This window comes from Cololabis saira, chromosome 2 (genome assembly GCF_033807715.1).
Source record: "Cololabis saira isolate AMF1-May2022 chromosome 2, fColSai1.1, whole genome shotgun sequence".
Lineage (NCBI taxonomy): Eukaryota > Metazoa > Chordata > Actinopteri > Beloniformes > Belonidae > Cololabis > Cololabis saira.
The window spans coordinates 36,178,735-36,201,784 of NC_084588.1; the positions used below are offsets into that span (position 1 = coordinate 36,178,735).

The window sequence follows — 23,050 nt, forward strand, 5'->3', positions numbered from 1 at the left end:
ATCTGTCTGTAATTTACACTTACTGACTCAATACCAAGATGAATGGATAAGAACAGGCTGAATTAGAGTGATTGCTGTCTTTGACGTAAAGTAAGACGTGATTTATTACGTTAAAGCTGACACTTTCAACTATGGCACTTGATTAAGTCTATTAGCCCGCCCCCTATTTCTCTCATCTGTCACCTTGCTGATTTCCTCTGCTGTCCTCACTGTCAAGTTTCCGTTGTCTCTGTGGTCTCCAACTGCAGGAGACCACAGACACAGGGGAAATCAAAATAAAAACCTTAAATCTAAACTATAAGTGTTGCTGATGCAGAATAACAAGGACACCAAATAGAGAAACGTTCTGGCAACACAAGAAGTAAGAAAGCAAGGGGTAACAACAGGCAGAGAGACAAAGGAAAAAAGACTAAAAGACAACAGACTAGTAGGGAAAGAAAAGACAGGCAGACAGGAGGACCAATAAGAAACAAGTGGGGATGATCAAGACAGGCTATAACAGTCCAGATCATTCAAAAGAGGATATATATATTTAATATATTTAAGAATAAAGTAGGCTTCACTAGAAAAATGAACACACAACCCATGAGCAATAGCAAGAAAACTAAACAGGTGATCAATAAAAAGCACAGAAAAGCTACACGCTCAACAGAAACCTGGGATCATGACACTCATGTTCTCTTCTCCTAAATTACAAACAGAGCAACATTTTATCAAATCTCTATTTTTATGACGTAATCATAAAATCATGACAAAAAGTAATTAATCAGTTTATTTTATATGTACATGAACTCAACCATCCATCCCTCCGACAGGTGCGCCTTGAAATTAGTCATGTTTATGAGGACTTGCTCTGTTTACACACTGTGTATATCAAACTTGTTCATTAGTTTTGAGTTATACAATCTTAGCTCTTCCATATAATGAGATTCTACTCATTTTAATTATTTGATGTTTACATTTCTGTCCATCTGCTGTATCTCGAGAATTTATGACTCTGAGATGTGTTTTCCATCCATCCATCCATTACAACTACACCCACTTATTACACAAGAACGGAGCTAGAGAACTGTAACCAACTAGTTTTGAAATGTGTTATTCACCAGCCTGAGCTTGTGGGCTAAGCTGCTAAACTGTCATGTCCTGATCCAACCATTGTTGTGGTAACAGCTTCTCATGTAGCTTATGTTGCCTCACCTGGGCCTTGCTGCCACAGCTATATCTTTTTGTATTTAAAAAAACGAATAAATAAAAAGACTTATACAGAGAGCCCTGCTGCCACTTTTCTGACAAACTCTCTAGGTGGTGCTTCGCCCTATGTCTGTGTTTCTCTCAACTGGTTCGCATTCTGCCAGACAGTCTGCCAATCTGTTGGCATAGGTTCCAACGTTGTGACTTCAATACATTACTGTGTGTGTTTCAGGGATACATGGGATCCGTTCCAAGTGGAACCCATAGGAGCAGAGAAAGAGAAGAAGCAAAGGTGCTTCCAGCTGGCCCAGTACCTGGTGGCAGTTATTGTGGGGTTAGCAGTTTTGGCCAGTGCCGTTATTGCTAAGGTAAGAATATCTACTGACTGTTGAAATCAGGGGGTGGTATTGGATTTAGATCAGGTTTTTTGAATAGTAATTTTTGAAACTTTAAAAAGATTTTTTTTCTTTATCTGTTTTTATCTCTTTTTCATCCTTTTTGTGCATTGTCTTTCTTATTCTTTACATACAATAAATTAAAAGCCTTTATACATTGCCTAAGGGTCAGTCCCTTTGATTTCCAATGCAAGAAAAGAAAAATATTATTGTTTAACCGGAGGAACTTCTTTACTGGTTTCCAGGTAAAAGTGAATGATTTTAGTTAAGGCGTGTTCCTTACAGCAGGCTCTGAAAGCAAGCATTTGTATTTCCCAGTATTTCCCAACCCTTTAACTCTTTATAGTAATCTGTTCTTTCTTCGTTAAGGGCTCTCTCGTGGTGTTGTCAACCTTGTCCAGTTCGAAGTCATTGCGCAGCGACAAGGAACGACAGTTTTACATGCTGATGCTGGTGTTCTGCCTGGTCTGCCCCAACTTCCTGGTGTTTATCAAATCACTGTGGCGGTGTGCCTTCAAGAGCTTCGTACAGCCTAATATGAGGACGATGGGAATGGTACATTTGTTTAACATTTCAAGAGTTATGTGTCATCTCCTTAGATAGTATACTTATGAATCATGGGAACAAAGGATGTCATTCTTGATTGTTAAGATTCAGTCATAGATTGATTAGTCAATCATTAGTCGGGAATTAGCAGCAGGGTCAGTAAGTGCAGTGCTGCTGTATTGTTTTGACCAGATTGGAATACATTAAGATGAATAAAACATTTTCACCCAGCTACAGAAGTATGCATGTACGTGGACATAATGGTGCTCTTTTTGTCCTTTCCAGATTTGTTTCATCGAGTGTCTGGTATCTCTTGGCACTTCCGTCCTAGTGCTCGTCGTAATGCCTCAGTTTGACATACTGACTAATCTCTTCATCAGTGGAGGAGTCTGCATTGTGTCTGCAATACTGCAGATAGTATTCAGACTACAAAGAGAAACTTGGAAAATCATTTTCCCAATCTGCTCCCTCCTTTTCACAGTTGCTGGTAACTCTCTTGAATGTACCCTGTGTTTGAATGACTGTTCCTGTCTATTGTTTTGACATCAACTTATGTCCGTTTTATGAATTTCTTTGAAACAGTTCTTTGTTTTAAAGTCACTTTATGGAGTAATGTAATTTCCACTAAAATCTGATTGCTCCATAAAGTGGCTTTATTTTTTTCTTATCCAACTACCGGTAATCTAGACTTGGTCTGTGTCAGTTTTCTGTGTTTAAGATTGTTCAACATGTATTTCTTTCAAAATACATTTGTGTAATTACATTCATTTGGTATTTTTAAACAAAATTCCATACAACATTTTAACTTTATTCTCAATGCAACCCAACGACCTTGTGCTTCTAATTTTTCCCCCTTAGCATGGTCCAAAACTCCTTTGACAAATCAAAATGAGTGACTGTCAGTTCACAAAATGATTGATCGACTGCTTTCAGGTTACGTCCTCCTTGGAATGGATTACTACGCCCGTATAACGTCTTGTGTGGGCAAAGCTGAAGACATTAACGACTACATGTATACCTACATTGCACTTGGAATTGTCTCTTCTTTGCTTGTTTCCTTTTGCTGGTGGGAAAATACAATGCAAGCTACAAACAATATGCAGGTTTGTTTTTCTACAAAAACGATGGCTATTTAACTACACCAGGCCAGATTTTCTTTATATATTTATATTTTCTTATTTCACCCTGCAGGAAACATTGACAGAATTGGATGGCTTCAGGGACTTTGTCTTTGTCATCACCAGCATTCTGAGAATATTGGTTATAGGTAACACATTTTATACACTTGGGCCTGATTTACTAAGATCCTAAATAAAGAGTACTAAATTGCGTGTGCACTGAAAAAGTTTGCACGTGCTGTTGTTGTGTGTTTTGCGGGTGATCAAATAAGAATGCTTGCGCAATTGATAACAGGTGCAAACCGCAGTATTTAAATGAGGTGTTGCGTGTCTTATGGTTTGCGCCATGGAGAGTTTGGATGGAAAGCAGGATAGTCGCAAGCGCAAAATGAAATTTGACGAGTTGGAGTTAGAGATATTAGTGGAAGAGGCAAATAAACACATTCATGAACTACAGCAAAGAAATTTAAGCATTACCAAAAGAAACGCAATATGGGAGAAAATCCGCGATAGAATAAATGCAGTTGGTAAGACAAAAAGAACGGCAGATGAGGTTAAAAGAAGGTGGCAAGATATAAGGCGAAGAACTAAAGAAAAAGTGGCCTTTAATAAAACTTCGGCAAACAAGACAGGTGGAGGGCCTGCGGAAGAGATGCCTCTAACCAGCATTGAGCAGCAGGTGCAGCTCACCTTCTGCAAGGAGCAGATAACTGGGATACCGGGGTATGACACGCTAGAGCCAACTGCAGAACAGGCGCACAATAAGAAACACTTTTTTCTCCATGAAAACACGTGATTTATTTATTATCACAAATAAAAAAATGAATGTGCCTCCTGTGGCAACCTTTTGCTGAATAATACTCGATTTAACATTCAAATAAAATATTTCTCCTTTTGCATGTGGAGAATCCTCACCACAAGTTGAGCCATCCCCACCCCAGTCCTCAAATCAGCCCTTAACTCATTCAACAGCTCCAAGATGGAATCGCTAGATAGTCGATATGTTTCAACTATCTGGTTTTCATTCATTCCAAACAAATTTACACAAGTCCGAAAGACTCTCTCTCTGCGTATTCTTTGATTTTGGCGATGTCGCCTCCTTGCCACAATAACAGCAGCCATCGGTGCGTAATGCTGGGCAGATTAGCACCTTCCTTTCGAACGTATTAAATACAGACGCAATCACAATCCCCGCAATTACTTTTAGGCTTGGTAAATCTCATTGCGTGTGGTAAATGAACCTATTTGCATTTTCCCCTCCCAGTATTTAGCGCTTTCTGGCGGGTAGGCCCCATATTGGCAAAAGTACTAAATGAACAGCGTGTGCTATTTTGCTCATTTGAGAGACGCAGTCCTCTTTGCACGCTGTTAGTAGACCAGCTTGCACATTGGTCTGCGGGTGATGTCAAGTTTGCACACGTTTTTACGCACGCAAACCTTTAGTAAATCGGGCCCTTAGTAACCAAACCTGCACATTTAATGATGCAACATTCACGTGGAATCACAGATTTCTACGATGTCAGAGGTGCAAAATAGTATTGTTCTTTGTTGATGATGTTATCATAACTCTTTTGTTTCTATTCTGCAGAATATTAACATATTACTCGTAATGATAAAAACACATTTTGTAATTTTTTTAAACCTACGTTAAAGCATTGTTTTATAATTGTATTATTCTGTTAATTGTATAAATTTATTAATTTTTATTTTGTTTATTTTATAAATTCTATACATTTCCACTTATATGGTCTATCTTCTAAACATGCTTTGCATTTTACTCTTTTGTAGGGGCAGTATACCTGATCTACTACAAGTTACTTGACAACGACTTGACAAAAACGACTGAAATTGTCTGGAGTGACTTTTGCCTGGGCGATGATGAATGGGAACTCCTTAAAACAGGACTGGTACTGTTTTTCTTGCAGGTAAGCAGAACAAATACTACATTTAAGACATTTAAGACATTGAGACAGCCAGCCTTCCAAGGCCGGCAGCTGGGGAGCCAATTCAGATAGCAACAATAGTTTTATTGTAGGTTAGGCTGACTTTTGTCATTTTCTCAGTTTCCGCCAAGCCGGTCTTGCAACTTCTCCAAGTTCTTTTCCATCCCGCCACTGAGTTTGAAAACTGCAGCTAGCATGCGATTCTCTTCAAGAATCGCATCCAATTTGTGATTTTCCTCACACAGCGTCTGAGTCTGTGATGAAAGCATAACATAATCCATCAGGCAGGTCAAGCAGCCTTGAAAGAGCCAGAATAGCTGCTGACGTTGTTTGAATTTGTTGATATGCCAGGTAATTGCCAAAAAGCAGAAATCCTGTTATCAAAAATCCAGTTACATAGACATCATCAACATCCTTGACCGACAGTAGGGACAGATGATACTGCCATGAGTCCATCGTGTAGCCGGCAGCAAACGTCCCATCGGGGCACACGGGCACTCCTCTCCCCAGTCTTCTTGTCAAGAAAATTTGGTCAATTGCGTTGAGAGAGCTAGCTAACCAGATCCATGGTTTAAACAAGTTTAAAGCTCTTCATCTAATATTAATAATAATAATACATTTTATTTGTAAAGCTCTTTTCATAAAATAATCCCAAAGTTCTACAAAATAAACAAAAAGGAATAAAATCAAGACACATAAAAAAAAACAGAAACAAAAGCATAAAAGCACAGAGACAATAAAAACATCTGTAAAAGAGCAGGGAAAGACTTCCTGAACAGAAAAGTCTTCAGCTCCTTTTTTATTACAAAGACAATTAGTACTTTTGAACTTCACTACTTTCCAGGAAAAAAAAATTGTATTCAATTTTTTACATTTTTCTTTTAGTATACTGCCTCCATGTGGCCAGAACTAGTATTGTTATATTTAGCAGCTTTAAGCCATTCTCAAGTAATTTCTTAATTGGTTGTATTTAATGTAGATAAGATAAACTGTATTCCATTACAACTATTGTCTGAGAACTGTCTAAAATTGTTAAACTATAAGCATTTATTATTCATTTATTTTTACCTTTGACATTTGCATTTGCATTAAGTTTACCAGTAATTGAAAAAGTAAAATCCCTTGTGTTATGTCTTAGGCCTTCTGCTCAGCAGCCTGCCATTGGTTTGGTGTAGTAGCCTGCAAGATCCATTCTGTCAAGATGAGCTTTGCAATACCGTTATGCTGCACGGGACCTACAGTGCTACTGCTGGGACTGGTACTTTTCATAACACAGATACATCATCTGGAGGGTGCAAATTATACAAACATCACGGGTGAGTTTTTTCTAATTTCATATACACTTATTGTCGAAAATTTGCTTGCATTTTATTTCTTTTCACAAAACTTCTGCATGAATATGGTGGGGAAACTGAGTTATCTTCTATAAAAAGAACAAATGTTTAGCAGCCATAAATCTCATTCAAATGTTGTTTTGCTCAATCTACTTAGTCCTGATTTAACTCTTTAAACGGTGCATCAAAAACCTAAAAAAGGGCCAGTCATTTGGTGAACTATTAATTAGATTAGAGCAAAACCAGAGAGACCTCTGTACTTGGGAACGGTACTGTGGAGTGGTAAGCTGTTTTTGACATGTTTTTCTCATCATCAATATCCTAAAATGTTGGCAGAGTTTTGTACCAGCTTGGCGTCCCTGAGCAAAAAGAACTCAACTCCGATGGTTTTGATTGAGATTACCAACAGCATTTGTCAGACTTCACTAAACAGGTACATGTGCTGATGTATGTAAGTGAAAATTTGTGTATTCTGTATATCAGGTAACACTTTTGAGCACACATCTGATGTAAAAAGTGTTACCTGATATACAGAATACACAAATTTTCACTTACATACACGTTTTGGATATATTAATTTGTGCTTAATGGTAGTTTAAGATATGTTGCAAACATTGCGAAATGCCCAACATAATCCATTCAACACTGATTTATTTGTGCTATGTGCATGTTAAATATTTAAAATTAAATATTTACCAATTATTTTATTTTTTTATTGACAGCCACTATGAACAATGGCCTTTTCTCATGCTGGCTCTGGAGGGAATGTGCATGTGGTTAGGCTTCGTCACATGTACTTACTACGTATGGAGGATTAAGGTATGAGTATAAACACATGAACACCTCTCTTTCATTTATGATGAGCTTCTGACAGCCTGGCTCAACTGATTATGCAAAGAAATGTGAAGAAATTTGTACAGACTGTCCAGAAAAATCCTATTACTCCATACATGTTAAAATGCTCCTTGTGTTAAGAAGAGACAACAAAACAACCTTAAACCTAATACTGTTGTGCTTTGTCATGTTCTAGGTCCAGCGCATAGAGAGAACCTCTCAGCTCTTTGTTCGTCGGCTCTATGAATCAGCTTTCATTGACTTGTCTCTGTTGCTCAACACTAAGATGAAGCTACCAAAAGCCCAAAACCAAGAAAGGTAAGATTGATCTGCAGACTGTTACCTTGTTTATTTTGTTTTGCACATGATTTCAATTTGGTAATATTTAAAATAGCATAAGATACTTTGGTTTACGTTAAAATGTTTCAATTTCAATTTCATTGGCTAAATCTTTCATTTGCCATCACCTGTCTCTACGTTTAGCAAAAACCAGTCAAAATAAATTTGAACTACACTTGAAAGTAATTATAGAAGATAAAATTTCAGATAGTGACTGAACAGGAGAAGAATTTGTCTGTTGACCCTTGAGATACAGATCTTTAACCCTTGCAAGGCGCTGAGGCTCGGGTCAAGAGCGAAGGCCCTCAGAGGGCTTGCCTAACCATTAGCACCTTGCAAGGGTTAAATATTTAATTTGTACAAGATATTGTTTTGAGGTTGGCTTAACAGAGTCTGATCAATCTAACAATACTCACAGACACAATGACAAAAATAGATTATTTTCTAATCGTAAATGAGTCTACACATGTGACTGTGATATAAGTGGTATGGGATTGCAACAGTATCAAATGTTTCCTTGATATGAATGTTCAGAGCACAAAATGAAAAGACTCTTCAAATCCCTCTCTCTCTCCTGTCTCCTTCACAGCCAAGATGAACTACAGAACTGTGTGATCTACCTTTGTGCAACCATGTGGCATGAGACCTATGAAGAAATGCTAAAGATCCTAACCTCCATGTTCAGGTTAGACGCAGTCACTGCAGACAGCTGTTGTACCACCATTGTGTTACATGTCTTTCACAAGCTTTTAAAGAACTTTAAGCTTCTGAAAACATTTTGCCTTACATCTGCTGCTGCAACACGCCCAGCACATCGGTTTTAGGTGTAAACGCTGGTGCAACAGAGCTCACCTTTTGTCATATTCATGAGAAATATTCAACAAAGAGGCAAATAAATATATCAGACTGGACAAAGTGGTGAAGAAAGCCGGCTCTGCCCTGGGCTGCAGTCTCCATCCTGTGGAGGTGGTGGGGGAGAGGAGGATGCTGGCAAAACTGTCCATCATGGACAATGTCTCCCACCCCCTTCATGAGACTGTCAGAGCCCTGGAGAGCTCCATCAGCGACCGGCTTCGTCACCTGCCATCACTCACTGAGAGGCATCACAGGTCCTGCTGCCTTCAGACTGTACAACCAGGCCTGCTCACAGTAGTTAACGGACAATAACATGTGCAATAACGTATAATAACATGTGCAATATCTGTGCAATATCTACCTCACACACATCCTACCTACTTTTTTTGCACTGTTTTTCTTTCTTTCCCGTATTGCAATACTTTTATTTTCATTCCAATGTATATACTGTTTATATTTCGTAATTATATATTTTTAACTTTTTTACCTCTCCCCTGCATGTGTGTGTTAAGTGTACTGCTGCTGCACAAAGTGAGTTTCCCCATTGAGGGAGAAATAAAGGATAATCTAATAATTTAATCTAATCTAGTATTTGGGATGTTTGAAACCTAAAATTGATTTTTCCTTTCACGGCCTCACATGACACAGTTTATTTGTTGCCGTTGTTTCAGGCTGGACCGTTACCGAGGCGATCCGAAGGAGGACCACAAGGACTCCTTCGAATTTGAGAGTCACATTTATGTAGATGATGCCTTTATGACGGATGAGGAAACTGAGAAGAGAGTGGTCAATTCCTATGTCAAGGACTTGATCAAGGTTGTCATAGAGGTCTATAGGTATGAGTATGGATCTATCTATGGGAGTTTATGTATTTAACCATCTTTGGTTTTAACCAGAGGTTCATAAAGGTGTTGGTTTGCCACCAAATATAATTTCATCTTTCCATCCAGAGTGTTCACCAACAAAGAGCCAGACGACGTGTCCATCATTGAGGCTCCTTATGGTGGGAGGCTGATGTTTGTTATGCCAGAAGGAAACATGCTTTATATTCACCTCAAAGACAAAAGTCTCATCAGAAACAAAAAAAGATGGTCCCAGGTATGTTGCAGCAATTATATTTTGTGTGTCTATGTTTCTGTACATTTTTTTTATCCCCCTTAGATAATTGAATGTACATCAAAGTCAGTCCTCATACCAGCTCATGCTGCAGGATATCATTGTTGACCCCAGAATGTCACAGTTTCTCTTACTTAGATGTGAAAACTGCACACTGCTTCCTGGGCACTCCACAGAAAGATCAGTTCTGTTACAGGTTTTAATTTACTGATGGCCTCTGAGAAGATCAGCTTTAGCACTGTCTTTCCTCATACCTACCAAGTAAATATAACTAAACCATAAATGAAAATAAAAGAGAAACAAATTTAACTAAACAAAACTTCAAGTAAATGTTAAATGAGGAAGTGGATTCAGTGCCTCCTTGTGATGCTCTGTTGTAATAATTTGACATAAAATTTGGTATATTCTTTACTATCGCAGGTATAATTATCTTGTCTTATCTGCATGGCTGTGTCCTGAACAGTAATGTTGTCATAAAGTTTCATTGCATTCATATGAAAAAGGTGAAATAAAAACAAACACTTCTCTTAAAGCTTTGGTTAGACCAGGGGTCGGCAACCCGCGGCTCTAGAGCCGCATGCGGCTCTTTAGCGCCGCCCTAGTGGCTCCTGGAGCTTTTTCAAAAATGTTTGACTTTTTTTCTTCTTTTTTTTTCCTTTTTTTCTTTTTTTCTCTTTTTATTTTTCTTTTTTTCTTATTTTTTTTCTTATTTTCCTTTTTTTCCTCTTTTTTTCTTCCTTTTTCCTTTTTTCTTATTTTTTTTTCTTTTTTCCCTTTTTTTCTTTTTTTCTCTTTTTATTTCTTCTTTTCTTTTTTTTTTCTTATTTTCCTTTTTTCTTTTTTCTTCTTTTTCCTTTTTTTCTCTTTTTTTCTCTTTCCTTTTTAATCTCGACATTTCCACTTTTTTCTCAAAATTTTGACTTTTTTCTCAACATTTCAACTTTTTTCTTGACATTTGGACTTTTTTCTCAACATTTTGACATCTTTCTCAAGATTGTACTTTTTTCTTGAAATTTTGACTTTTTTCTCGACATTTCGACTTTTTTCTCGAGATTGTACTTCAACATTAATCTCGACATTTAGACTTTTTTCCTCAACATTTCGACTTTTTTCTCAACATTTTGACTTTTTTCTCGAAGTGCATAATGAAAAAAAAATCTCCCCCCAGTTATAACTAATATAGAAACATGCAGCATGTGTTGTCTTCATTCTAAGGTTTATACAAGACTTTTCATTTTGTGCGGCTCCAGACATATTTGTTTTTTGTGTTTTTGGTCCAATATGGCTCTTTCAACATTTTGGGTTGCCGACCCCTGGGTTAGACAGATAAACTGTTGGCATTCCAAACATGTCAGCAAATTGCTTGTTTGCTTTCAGATCATGTACATGTACTATCTGCTTGGCTGGAAGGGTTATATTGTCAAGAACCCTCAAAAGATCCCGGTAAGAGCTTTCTTCCATCAGCATCAACTGTCTCCTTATGGGCACTCTGACAGTGTGTCCATGAAATACTGAAAAATGTGAAATATCTGTCCTGTTTATCTCAGCGCCTGAATAACCACAGGGAGAGTTTGATCTCTATGGATGGAGAGATTTTCTTGTTGCCTCAGTATGACAATGACAGCAAGAGAAAATTCATCTCGGATGACAACACATATATTCTGGCTCTGGATGGGGACACTGATTTCCAGCCCAAAGCAGTAATTCTGCTTGTAGACAGGTCAGCGTCGACTAATCTGTTGATTCCCTCGTAGCTCAAGAATGACATCTTACTACGAAAAAGTACTTTGGTTGTATTAGTTAGTAACTTAAAATTATATTTACAGGCTGAGGATGTATGAAAATGTAGGTGCAGCATGTGGTAGAATCCATCCTACTGGTATGGGTAAGTTGTCAAGTTTTGAAAAACTCTTCTCTACGTTTTTGTTTTTATATTCTGAAACACATGCACATTTTTAAATTAACATATATATTTGTTTTGTTTTGTTTTTTTTGTATTATTACACCTCTGCATCCTTCTATTTTCTCTATGCACCACCCTGCCAACCCTCCAGGTCCAATGGTGTGGTACCAGAAGTTTGAATATGCAGTCGGTCACTGGCTCCAGAAGACATCAGAACATGTGTTTGGGTCCGTGTTGTGCAGTCCAGGTTGTTTCAGTTTGTTTAGGGGTTCTGCCTTGATGGATGACAATGTTATGGCGAGATACACAACAACTTCAACCAGAGCTGCAGAATATGTGCAATATGACCAAGGTTAATACACATAATTCTTACATTTCAGCTGATCCAGTTTAGTCTTTTAATTGATAATTTTGAAGGTTCTGTGGCCATCTCTGATATTTCATTTTTCTTTCACTTGTACATGTTTACTTTTCTAGGAGAGGATCGTTGGCTGTGTACTTTGTTACTGCAACAGGGGTGGCGTGTCGAATACAATGCAGCTTCAGATGCATACACCAACTCACCACAAGAATTCAAAGAGTTTTACAACCAGAGGAGACGATGGGGACCCTCCACACTGGCAAATACACTGGACCTTTTGCACAGGTGAGTGATCCATATCAATAATAAGTCTTTAAGCATCGTAATTACTCTATGTAGCAATACCACTTCTGACCACATGAGGGAGCATATCATAAGAAATGTTTGTGTCAGTTTCTGGTAAGATAAAATGGCATTACTACTACTACTACTACTACTACTACTACTACTACTACTACTACTACTACTACTACTACTACTACTACTACTACTACTACTACTGTCATTTTTTAGAAGACACTTTTATCCAAAGTGACTTACATCTGAGAAAACAACACAAGCAAGAAATAACATAGGAGGGTACAGCTGGATAAGTGCTGGTCAGACTGCTGTGAGTCCAGTTGGACTGAAAAAAAATTAAATTGAATTGAAAAAAAAATAAAAATGTTCCGCGCAACCCAACAGTCCCTTTATACAAAAAAGGTACGTCTAAAAAGACCCCATCATGCGATCATCTTGTCATAAGTGCATGCAGCTTACTCAGTGCTGAGTCCGGCACAGAGCTGGACAAATTTTATAACTAATTCTGATGAACAGAGAAGTTTACTAGATGCAGAAGTTCTCCTTGAAGAGCTGAGTCTTTTGCTTGCTCTTAAAAGTAGAAACAGAACCTGCAGATCGGACAGAGTTTGGTAGGTTGTTCCACCATCAAGGAACAATGGAAGAGAAGAGTCTAGTTACTGATTTCACACTACGTTGTGGTGGAAGCACCAGTGTCTTTCACTAGCTGAGCGGAGCTGTCGACCTGGGCAGGATTGAGTGTGGGACTGGGAGCTTTCTGTGCAGCTGGTTTGGACACCAGAGGACAGAGTTTATCCAGAGACGAGGCGAGTGAGGAGCAGAGTGTTTCTGTAGCCTCATTAACAGATAGTGTGGGAAAGTCTGAGAGGGGAGGGAGGTTAGAGCAGACCTCATCAGATAGCTGTGTAGGGCTGAGAGCTGAGAGTTTCTGCAGTAGGAAACCATCTTTGGAGTCGGGTGAGAGATATGAGGAAGGCAGATGGAAAATTTTACTGGGAATTGGTCTGAGAGATGCAGTGGTGTGACACACACATCAGCTGTAGTGCAGTTTGTGGTCAGCACCAGGTCAAGGATGTTACCAGCTTTGTGTGTTGGAGGATTCTGGACCAGTGTAAGATTGAAAGAGTGGATGAGAGCCAGAGACTCATTTGTCTGTGTTTTGCCAATGGGAATGTTCATGTCTCCCAGTACAATTAGTGGAGAGCCATCATCAGGAATGTCAGAGAGAATCATGCCCAGTTCAGAGATGAACTCATCGATGCTTCCTCCTGGAGGGCCGTATAGACAAGAATGTAAGCAGTGAAGGGCTTAGAGATTTTTACTGTGTGATAATCAAGTGATGAGCAGTTGGTAATGGGACAGATGGATGTGAAAATCCACGGGACAACACAGGTTTTGCGGATTGCAGTGCCTACGGGAGGCGCGTCTTGGCCTGTACCCATAGATGACCGGGATGGTTTTGAGACACATTTTGCACTACTTTGGTTGAAACTCTGCTCGGTGGACTCGCGCAGGTAGACTCGCAGGTAGCCTATGTGGTCTTAACCTGAGGTGGGCAGTAACAATGCCGACGCTTCAGCAAAATATCAGAAGTGGACTCAGCTGCATTCGCTAGGCTAATGGCAACTGGCTGAAACCGCCTCTTTCTGCTTCCCCCTAGCAGTTTACAAAACAGTGGGTGTGACCGGTGCCTATGACTTCAATTGTAGTCAGAAAGAGCTGCTAACAGCAGAGATTCAGACTAACAATGGCAATCAAGTGTCCGAAACCAAACCAGAAACTCCCGCAGACGCTCACCTAAACCAACTGACTAGCAAGGACCTCACTAAGGAAATCCGTGCTTGTTCAGAGACATGGGGGATCATCCCAACCCATTAGCACAGTGTTTCCCGTCAACACAGCAGATTTATGTGCCCCCATGCGACCAGAAGTGGGATTTCATGAAAACACCAAATCAACATGACCATTTCTGTATTTGGATTTAACTTTTTCCCCGTTTCCATTCTCGTTCACAGGTGTTGCTTCCTGGATCAGATATTTACGCTGATATTGTAACATGGTATGTCCATGCTAATTCATTTGTTCTTCTGTGTAACTACAGTGGCCCAGAGACTGTGAAGAGAAACCAGTCCATCTCCAGGCTTTACATTTTCTATCAGATGTTTACTGTTGGATCTTCTATCCTGGGACCAGCCTCTGTGACCCTGATGATAGCAGGTATATAACACTTTTGTCTTTAAAGTGTCTTTCACTGGCTGTTAGTGTATTTATTGTTCTTTTGTCAAATTTATACTCTTTATCTTCCCTTTTGAAATAATCCTGAATGCGATTTTATACTCATTCAGTTTTTAATGGAAACAATAACTCATGTTTTATTAATTAGAATGCGATAAAAGAGTTATTTGATAAATTGACATCACATTTGAAACCAAACTAGGCACAACTCCTTCCTAAATGTAAGGTGTTTTAATGCCTAAACCTAAATGTCAATGTCAATGTCAATTTTATTTATATAGCACATTTAAAAACGACCGAGGTCGACCAAAGTGCTGTACAGCATACAACAAAATAAAACAATACCAAAAGAAAAACACAGTACACAGTGTAGAAACAATAACATCAATAACATACTAAAATGATCAATAAAATAGTAATAAAAAATAGAAAATAGAGAATAGACGACAAAGAACAGACACATAAAGTGCACAATCACTTCTCACAGATGTAGGGAACTAATTTGTCACACACTAAAAGCCAAAGAAAATAAATAAGTTTTCAAAGAAGACTTAAAAACCACCAGGGTCTGAGCAGATCTAACATTTAGTGGCAAACTATTCCACAGCTTAGGGCCGGCCACCGCAAAAGCTCGGTCACCTCTAGTTTTGAGCCTGGATTTCGGGACGTCTAAAAGCAACTGACTTTACGACCTGGTGTGTGAGAGTGGAGAAGTTCAGTAAGGTATTGGGGAGCAAAGCCATTCAGTGATTTAAAAACAAGCAGCAGAATCTTAAAATCAATCCTGTAGTGAACAGGAAGGCAGTGCAGGGAGGCCAGAACCGGGGTAATGTGGTCACGCTTTCTACTTCTAGTCAACAATCGAGCAAAATAGGCAATTACTGCACTGTCCTTGAAGTTGGACTGTGTAGACTGTTTGCATTTATTGTGACGGGCCATTGGTGAAATATTATCCCAATCAATTTGCAGAAACATTAAATTTGAGCAAATGTTTAGATTTGTACATTTTCCTGTAACCCTCAACCAGAAGTCAAACCTTCAGTAAACATCAAGAGCATTCATGTGCATATTCCCTGTATACCCATCCCAACAGATTTACTAGGTTTCCTTCTTCGTACGCTTCTCTTTTCTTTCTCATTTAACAATCCTAATAAGAAATCATGTCAACAGCTATCAGGTGCAATGTTCAAATCAAATCTTGCAACAAGCTATTTGATCTCATTAAACTGTTGTCTGGTTGACTGGATTCTTTATTTTAATGGTCCTTCCTAGAACAAGTAAATGTTATCTTCCCATAAGAAAGTAAGGGCAATATGTGAGATGCCATAAACTCATAAACACTCCCGACCTCATGTGCCATGTGAGAATTATCTTCTCTACCGTATATGATAAACTTAGATCAAATGTAACTTTGCAAAGCTCAAAGTATACATGCACGTGCGTTCCAACACATTCATGGTTAAACAGACACTTTGATAACGCCTGTTTAATCAATTAACTTTGTAAAGATGAAAGATGGAAACTCAAGTCACATCAACCATCTTGCTGCTCTCATTTCTAGAAGAATGTTTAAAAAAAGAAAGAAAAAAATATTACCTTTGCTCTCATCCAAGCACTGAGACTGCTTCAAAACAACAATAAAGGGAACTAGAAAATCTCAGTAAATGTTCATATGGGCATGCCCTACTGCTCATGTGTCCCCTCTTGCTGCCTTTGTTTGGGGTGGTGCTGGTTGTGTTTGGGGTGGTTAATAATGGACAATAAACCACACCCCCTACTTCGCACTGACCTTCTATGAGACTTCATCATGACCCTCGTGGTGACAACAAGGGAACCTACTTTCCCCTGCATATCAGCGTCACTGTTTTTTATTTATTGATGGCTTTTTTCATCTATTTCCAAATGTATTTATTCATGAACCTCTCTCACCACACGATGTGCCCTTCCAGGTGCTTTCCAGTTTGTCTTCAAACTCAGTGGTGAACTATCCATCATCGTTGCAAGCATTCCTCCCGTTTTCTACATCATCATCTGTTTTTTGACGAAGGCCAACACCCAGATAACCATCGCTGGCATTATGAGTGTGCTTTACGCATTTCTCATGACTGCATCCCTTTTCTCCATCATCGGTGGGGACAGTCTCATGTTATCTTCATATTTTGATATGTGCAATATTTTCTTAATAATTCTTGATAAATGTGTGCATTTACATCATTCTCCTTTTAGGTGACATGGTGATTCAGGGGACCTTCTTGACCCCCACTGGCTTGTTTTTGATTTCTATGACATGTATGTATGCGGTGACGGCTATCTTACACCCAGAAGAGTCTGGTATGTTTCTGTATTATTATCATCATACTGTTACAGTATGTTTTAAATCTTTCCCTAATTCATTTACTGCGTTAACAGTTTCTTTACATCACCTGCATGAAATGACAGAAAAGTCAACCAGCTAAAGTACTCTGCTGTTTTTTATTTTTATGTGGCACTTTCTCCTCTTTCTTCTAAGTATTTTCATTGTTTTGGAACTTATGTGTTCATAAAGATATTTTTGCCATTATATGGTGATTTTGCCTCTGAAGAGTGTCAGCAGAAGCAAATGAATGTGGAGTGTTAATGTTAATAAGACAAAGATAAGATGCATGCGGTACCAACGGATTTCTGCCAGCTAACCTGTAACTGCACCAATGCATCAGTGGCCTCAAAGCTCTTCAGAAATAGCCAAACACTGTGATGTTAATGTTTAATGTTATATTTCTTTAGGGTTACATTGTGTCCTTTTTCTCCTCCAGGGTTGATTATTTATGGTCTGATGTATTTCATCTGTATCCCAAGTGGATACCTCCTACTGACCATCTACTCACTGGTTAACATGGACAATGTGTCTTGGGGCACAAGAGAATCTAACAAGTAATACTATGACCAGAGCTATTAGAGGACAGTCCAGCACTTTAGACAGAAAGACAATTTTTCTGTCATTGATTCACCTTTTAATCACTGCATGGTTAATATATTATGATATTTAAAAGAAGCATTAAATCTCACAGTTTAAAGGGGGCATATTATTAAAGATATATATTTATTTGAGTCTTTACAGTAACTAACAAATCAAAAACTCTGATATAACATAACATGACAGAGTCTGGAAATACGTCTTTCAGTGTGCTGGTCAAATGTGCAGGTTCGTGTGACATCACAGACTTGACTCTCAAAAATATCCAGCCTCTTTCCTTCACGCAATGCACCTCATTCAGTATTCACTGATGCATGAACACTGATTTCAAAAGAAGAAAAAGATATATGGTAAATATCTGGTATTTTGACCAAGACATTAAGACCTCAGGAAACTGGCTCAATGTATTTGAGAAAAAATGAGAAAACACAAAACATTATAATATGTCTCCTTTAATATTCTAATCAATCAATTTAAAACAGCTAAATAAATGATGAAGCAGCCTCGAGTTTCAGTGCCGACAATGTCAATTTCAGTAAAGGTAATTATAAATGGGAGTGGAAATGACGAAAGAAATGAAATCGGGATTACGATTAAGTGATTGCTCATCTAAAATGACGAACTATGCTGTCTACTCACAAATAATAAGAGAAGTGTTTGAATATTATTGATAGAGCAGCTTTATTCACCCATTTACTGGTGATTAAACAGACAAATGCCAATAATGTGTGTTGAATAATCAAACGACATCTTACTGGGAATTAGAAAAGATACAGATTATCATAACATTTATAATCGTAATCAAATAGTGATCAAATCAGTCAATCTATCAATTTCTTGATACATAACCATGATCATTTAATCCAACATCGAATAAGATAATTTATTTTCCAGTCATACCAATCAGCCTCCCCAATAATCATATGTTGCAGATGTGTTTTCTTGTTCGTTTTTTTTTTTCTGATTGTCCATCCTGCTTTCTTTCTATTAGGGGAGATGGAGCAGCGAAGAAAAACAAAAACATTCTGTGTGACAGAAACTGCAAGCTCTGCTGCTGGGACATGAAGATACAGGTACTGTTGGCAGGTTACCAGACAGCTACACACAAACCCTTCAGGGGGAAGATGAATGGATTAACTTTTGCTTTTGTTTTACAGGTAACTCAAGAAACAGAGCATCTGATGCTTCAGCAGATCACGGGTCAGACTGTGCAGGGAGCCCCTACTGTACTAGACACCAACAATGCAATCCCCCTGGAGCCTCAGACCAAACTTGGAACCGGACGAAAGGAAGCTGCACTGCCTAGAAACCCTCAAACTAACCACTACAAGAGGTTGTCAGGTGGTGAATTTGCTACCTCTAGCAGGTATTCCTTTTCTTCCCGCTGTTTTATGGATCCTTAACATAATTACTTTGCTAATCGTTTTCTTGGTTGGACAATGAGAAACTTCAATTCCTGTTAACCTAATAAGCTGCAAAGTCAGTCTACCTCTCATTTGAAACTGGTGCAAAAAAAAAAATTCAGGAACCAAACTGGAGACAAATGTTTGTTCCTAAATTTTGGGGGAAAAGAAAAATATATTGTCAGTAGTTTGGGACAGACCATGGAACATGAAACTGACCAAACTCTGACAAATGTATCTCACATGTACATGTGCTTGTTAACAGTGAGGACAGTGCTGACAAAAAGAGCATGTTGAGCTCATCTGACGAAGAAGAAGAGGATGAGTTTGACCGTAACATGATGAATGATGGTTTTGAGGACATGGAGGAGCTCCCTGCCAGTGGTGAGCTGCACTTAACTGCGTACTGTAATTCATGCAATACATCACATAGTACAGGATATGCAGTAGCATATACAACAGCATGATACTATAATGATGTTACCAATGAGCTTTTTTTGTTGTGTGTGCAGACTGGGTGTATCCGGTGAAGCAAGAGTTTTTGAAAAAACTTACTCATGCCAACATCAAGAGGAATCTACAAGCACAAATACGGTAAAACTAGTTCACAAGCTGGAATATATTCCCCTGCATTAACAGTGTTAAGATATTCCTCTAGTATTTCAAATGTTACATAATAAGAAAATACTCTCTTTTTGTTTCATCTGGCATTTGAGTGTATATAGATGTATTTTGTTTACATATATGCACCAATACAGGCTTGAACTAATAACAAAAAATATGTGCATTTCATTTATTGTGTCTTTTCTGGGATGTAAGGCACTTTAATGTATTCAGCTGCTTTTGTGTAATTGTAGCTATTTTTCCTTTTGCTCTCCCTCTCTTCAGGTATACTCTCCGCAAGAAAAATCACGACGACGTGTGTGAGGAATTAGTCCTAATGTTAACAGACACACTTAATGGAGAGCTCAGCACAGTGGGGCCTGAGGATGTTTTGACACAAGTACAGCTTGAGGAGTTGCAGCATGCACTGACAAAGCAGGTCATTGAAAAAGATTTGATAACAATACAGTAATAATGAGTCGTTTTTCTTAAGAAAAGATATGATAAATTAAGCTACAATAGTTGTGATGGTTTAGTTTTAAACATTGCTGCTTCTTATTTGGATGATTTGAATTTATTGAACACTCACAGCTACCGCAGAACAGAACGGACTGAATCAATGAGTAATTTACTTTCTTTATACCTCAGGGTCGGCAAATCCTCAAAACCAATCGAATGATGACATTGGACAAGAGAGTGAAAAGAGCCATTGAAAAAACTCTCACTCCTCCGAAAATACAAAAACTAGACGAGGTGAGTTGCTTGATCAGTCCAAAGTTACGATTTTTGATAGGCGCAGTTTTTAGTTGCTTGTTTATGGATGGATGGATGGATGGATGGATGGATGGATGGATGGATGGATGGATGGATGGATGGATGGATGGATGGATGGATGGATGGATGGATGGATGGATGGATGGATGGATGGATGGATGGATGGATGGATGGATGGATGGATGGATGGATGGATGGATGGATGGACTTCAGGTTAACACAGAATGGAGTCATTAAGCTGAACTTGTGATAAATACAGTTCCATTTCTCCATATTTGAAATAAACCCTAAAACAAAATTTGACTGGTACCTTTGTGTGTGTGAAGGGTGAGGATGACTTCTGGCAAAAGCTGCTCGAGCGCTACTTGGCGCCTATCGTAGAGACACAGGCTCACAAGGATGACGTCACCAGAGAACTAAAGTCACTGCGCAACAAGGTACGCAATCCGCTTTTACGGTTAAGACAAACTCATCCTTTTTATTGTGTTGGTGGCATGCAGTGTGCTTTTTTGTTCATATGTGTCTGGATGTTCCAATACTTATTGATCGAGGAGAACAAGGGGCCATTCAAATAGAAAAAGTGTTATTGTGTATTATTGATTGATCTTCAGACTGATGCGTGGATGGCTTTGAACACTGCACAAACTGAAACTACTGTGTTCCTGAGGGGCAGCATCAAACAACAGAAAGGAAAAAAGTCCCCTCAGCAATACAAACTCTCAAAAGTATTTCACCTGTCACTATCTTGACAGTGCAGCTTTTGATCTCAAAAGAGGGGCATATAAAAAGTTTGCTTCTGGTGCACAGATAGCTGGAAATGGAATAATGTTTTTTTTTCAGATTACAACTATGAACATCAATGTATAGGATCAATCTGGAAAATATCAGGTTAGCAGCAGCTGAAATGTGACTTTCCACGGATCAGGGCTGTTCAGACGCATCCAGAGGATGCTCCATTGGACTCTAGGAGATTTATGTTGAGGGTGTGTTAACTGATCGGGGTTTTAGTTTGGATAGATCCCTGTGTGAACGTTTAAGACAGTGTAACATCCCACATGGATACAGTTTCATCAGTGTTCACTTTCAATGTTGTCGCTGATTGATATAGAAAACATTACCGGTAATTTGCATCTCGTCTAACTTAGATTGACTGGAGGTTGAGAGTATCAGAGTCCTGTGAGGGCTAATCGGTTACTGGATACTGTCGCTCTTGTTGTGGGAGGTCTAGGTTTTTGTTCAACATCTCATGTCTTGCACTGCATTGAAGATAAACCTATCCTTTGCATAGTTCCACATATACAGTACATTGATTTCTTAGACTGATAATTTCCATTTTAGTATTCTATTTGTTTCAGTTCTGCTGAATTCAGTTCCTGTAAACATCCCCTTGACTTGCTTGTTTGAAAGAGGAATTACAATTTTAAATTATTCTCGTTCATCTATCTTGTAAAACATTTTGTATCAACACCTTGACTTGACTAAGAGGGGGTCCCCACTTTTAAGTGTTAGAAGTTTAATTTGCACATTAATAAACATTGAATTTGCATGTGTACCCACCTGGTTATCTTATGAGTTGTCATCATAGTATGACGTAAGCCTCAACATTGCTCCCAAGCAGGGGGATGGATGTCAGGGCCACACTGTAGATGTCTCAAATTATCTTTACTGATATCCGTACTTTTTATTATAAATACTTAAGCCATATCTTTAAAATGGTATGTTCTCCCCAAAGGGCGTTTTCCTGTATTTCATCATCAACATACTGTGGGTGGTTGCGACCTTCTTCCTGCAGGCCATCGGAAGTGATGTCATCAGCATCAAGATACCCAAGACCTTTCCAAATGGAACTGCATCAGGAGAATACCTCTCGGTCGGTAAAATTCACAAATGCACTCTTTTGGATGCATGTGCTGCAGAGATGGAGTGGTGGTGATATCTATTACAATGTCTGCCAGAAACCTCACCCCTGATACTAGAATAAAATAGAAGGCCTTTATTGTCATTATAATTATATGAGATTATTCAGCAGCTCCATAAAAGTGCACACATGTAAAGACTATGTAAAAAAAAAAATGAATGAATGAGAGAATATTGAACATAAATGAGTGAAAGAATATTGCACATACTTTAAATGAGTGAAGAATATTGCAACTCATACTCATACTAAAATGAATTCCCATTGTTGTCCTTGTGTCCTGACAGGTGGAGCCCCTCAGTCTGATGTTCTTGATGTCCTTTGCTATTCTTCTCATTGTCCAGTTTCTGGCCATGTTGTATCACAGGTACACAAATTCTTCTTATTATTATTATTGTATTACCGTATTATCATTATTATTTTTACTAAGTGTCTGAATATTTCCTATCATCAGAGAATTTATCAACAATAAATTGCTGAAAATTAATTACAGCATCTTCTCATATCAACTATCCATTTTAGCACTATTACCATTTTTCATGTGTCCTGTACTTGTTTCATCTTTCCGTTTGCAGGGTATACACCCTGATCCACGTGGTGTCGTATCGCGGTACAGAAAAGAACTACAAAAAGAGAGAAGAGGTAAAGTAACAACATCGTAGAACACACATGTTATGTTCAGGTACTATGCCACTTTAGCATGAACAATATTAAAAAGAGAGGATCAAATTGCAAACCAATATGGCCAAAGAAAAGGTAAACCATAACCACAAAGGTTCAAGAAAAAACACTAAAACAGACACACAGGAACATTACAACACTGGAGACTAATGTAATATTTTGAAAGGAGGGTTCAGAAAATAAAGCATTTGAAGCATTTGTAGCTTCACATATCCCAACACATTTAGTAATCAAGAACAGCACAGCCTCTG

General features: G+C 38.5%; 1 protein-coding gene across 1 annotated transcript in view; it reads left to right on the top strand.

Annotated features, from left to right (window-relative positions):
• Window positions 1–23,050, top strand: part of chs1 (chitin synthase 1) — a 28,387-nt gene that overhangs the window by 3,395 nt on the left and 1,942 nt on the right. Inside the window, exons 3-34 of the mRNA XM_061744535.1 lie at window positions 1,424–1,559; window positions 1,956–2,141; window positions 2,418–2,619; window positions 3,066–3,235; window positions 3,324–3,399; window positions 5,039–5,175; window positions 6,332–6,509; window positions 6,864–6,960; window positions 7,250–7,346; window positions 7,558–7,679; window positions 8,290–8,385; window positions 9,227–9,391; window positions 9,506–9,653; window positions 11,049–11,114; window positions 11,219–11,391; window positions 11,498–11,556; window positions 11,726–11,926; window positions 12,052–12,220; window positions 14,337–14,452; window positions 16,420–16,599; window positions 16,697–16,801; window positions 17,263–17,380; window positions 18,415–18,496; window positions 18,581–18,789; window positions 19,092–19,210; window positions 19,339–19,420; window positions 19,715–19,868; window positions 20,078–20,182; window positions 20,530–20,640; window positions 21,936–22,073; window positions 22,406–22,485; window positions 22,694–22,760. Of these exons, the coding sequence (XP_061600519.1) occupies window positions 1,424–1,559; window positions 1,956–2,141; window positions 2,418–2,619; window positions 3,066–3,235; window positions 3,324–3,399; window positions 5,039–5,175; window positions 6,332–6,509; window positions 6,864–6,960; window positions 7,250–7,346; window positions 7,558–7,679; window positions 8,290–8,385; window positions 9,227–9,391; window positions 9,506–9,653; window positions 11,049–11,114; window positions 11,219–11,391; window positions 11,498–11,556; window positions 11,726–11,926; window positions 12,052–12,220; window positions 14,337–14,452; window positions 16,420–16,599; window positions 16,697–16,801; window positions 17,263–17,380; window positions 18,415–18,496; window positions 18,581–18,789; window positions 19,092–19,210; window positions 19,339–19,420; window positions 19,715–19,868; window positions 20,078–20,182; window positions 20,530–20,640; window positions 21,936–22,073; window positions 22,406–22,485; window positions 22,694–22,760 (4,144 nt within the window). The remainder of the gene's footprint in view (window positions 1–1,423; window positions 1,560–1,955; window positions 2,142–2,417; window positions 2,620–3,065; window positions 3,236–3,323; window positions 3,400–5,038; window positions 5,176–6,331; window positions 6,510–6,863; window positions 6,961–7,249; window positions 7,347–7,557; window positions 7,680–8,289; window positions 8,386–9,226; window positions 9,392–9,505; window positions 9,654–11,048; window positions 11,115–11,218; window positions 11,392–11,497; window positions 11,557–11,725; window positions 11,927–12,051; window positions 12,221–14,336; window positions 14,453–16,419; window positions 16,600–16,696; window positions 16,802–17,262; window positions 17,381–18,414; window positions 18,497–18,580; window positions 18,790–19,091; window positions 19,211–19,338; window positions 19,421–19,714; window positions 19,869–20,077; window positions 20,183–20,529; window positions 20,641–21,935; window positions 22,074–22,405; window positions 22,486–22,693; window positions 22,761–23,050) is intronic.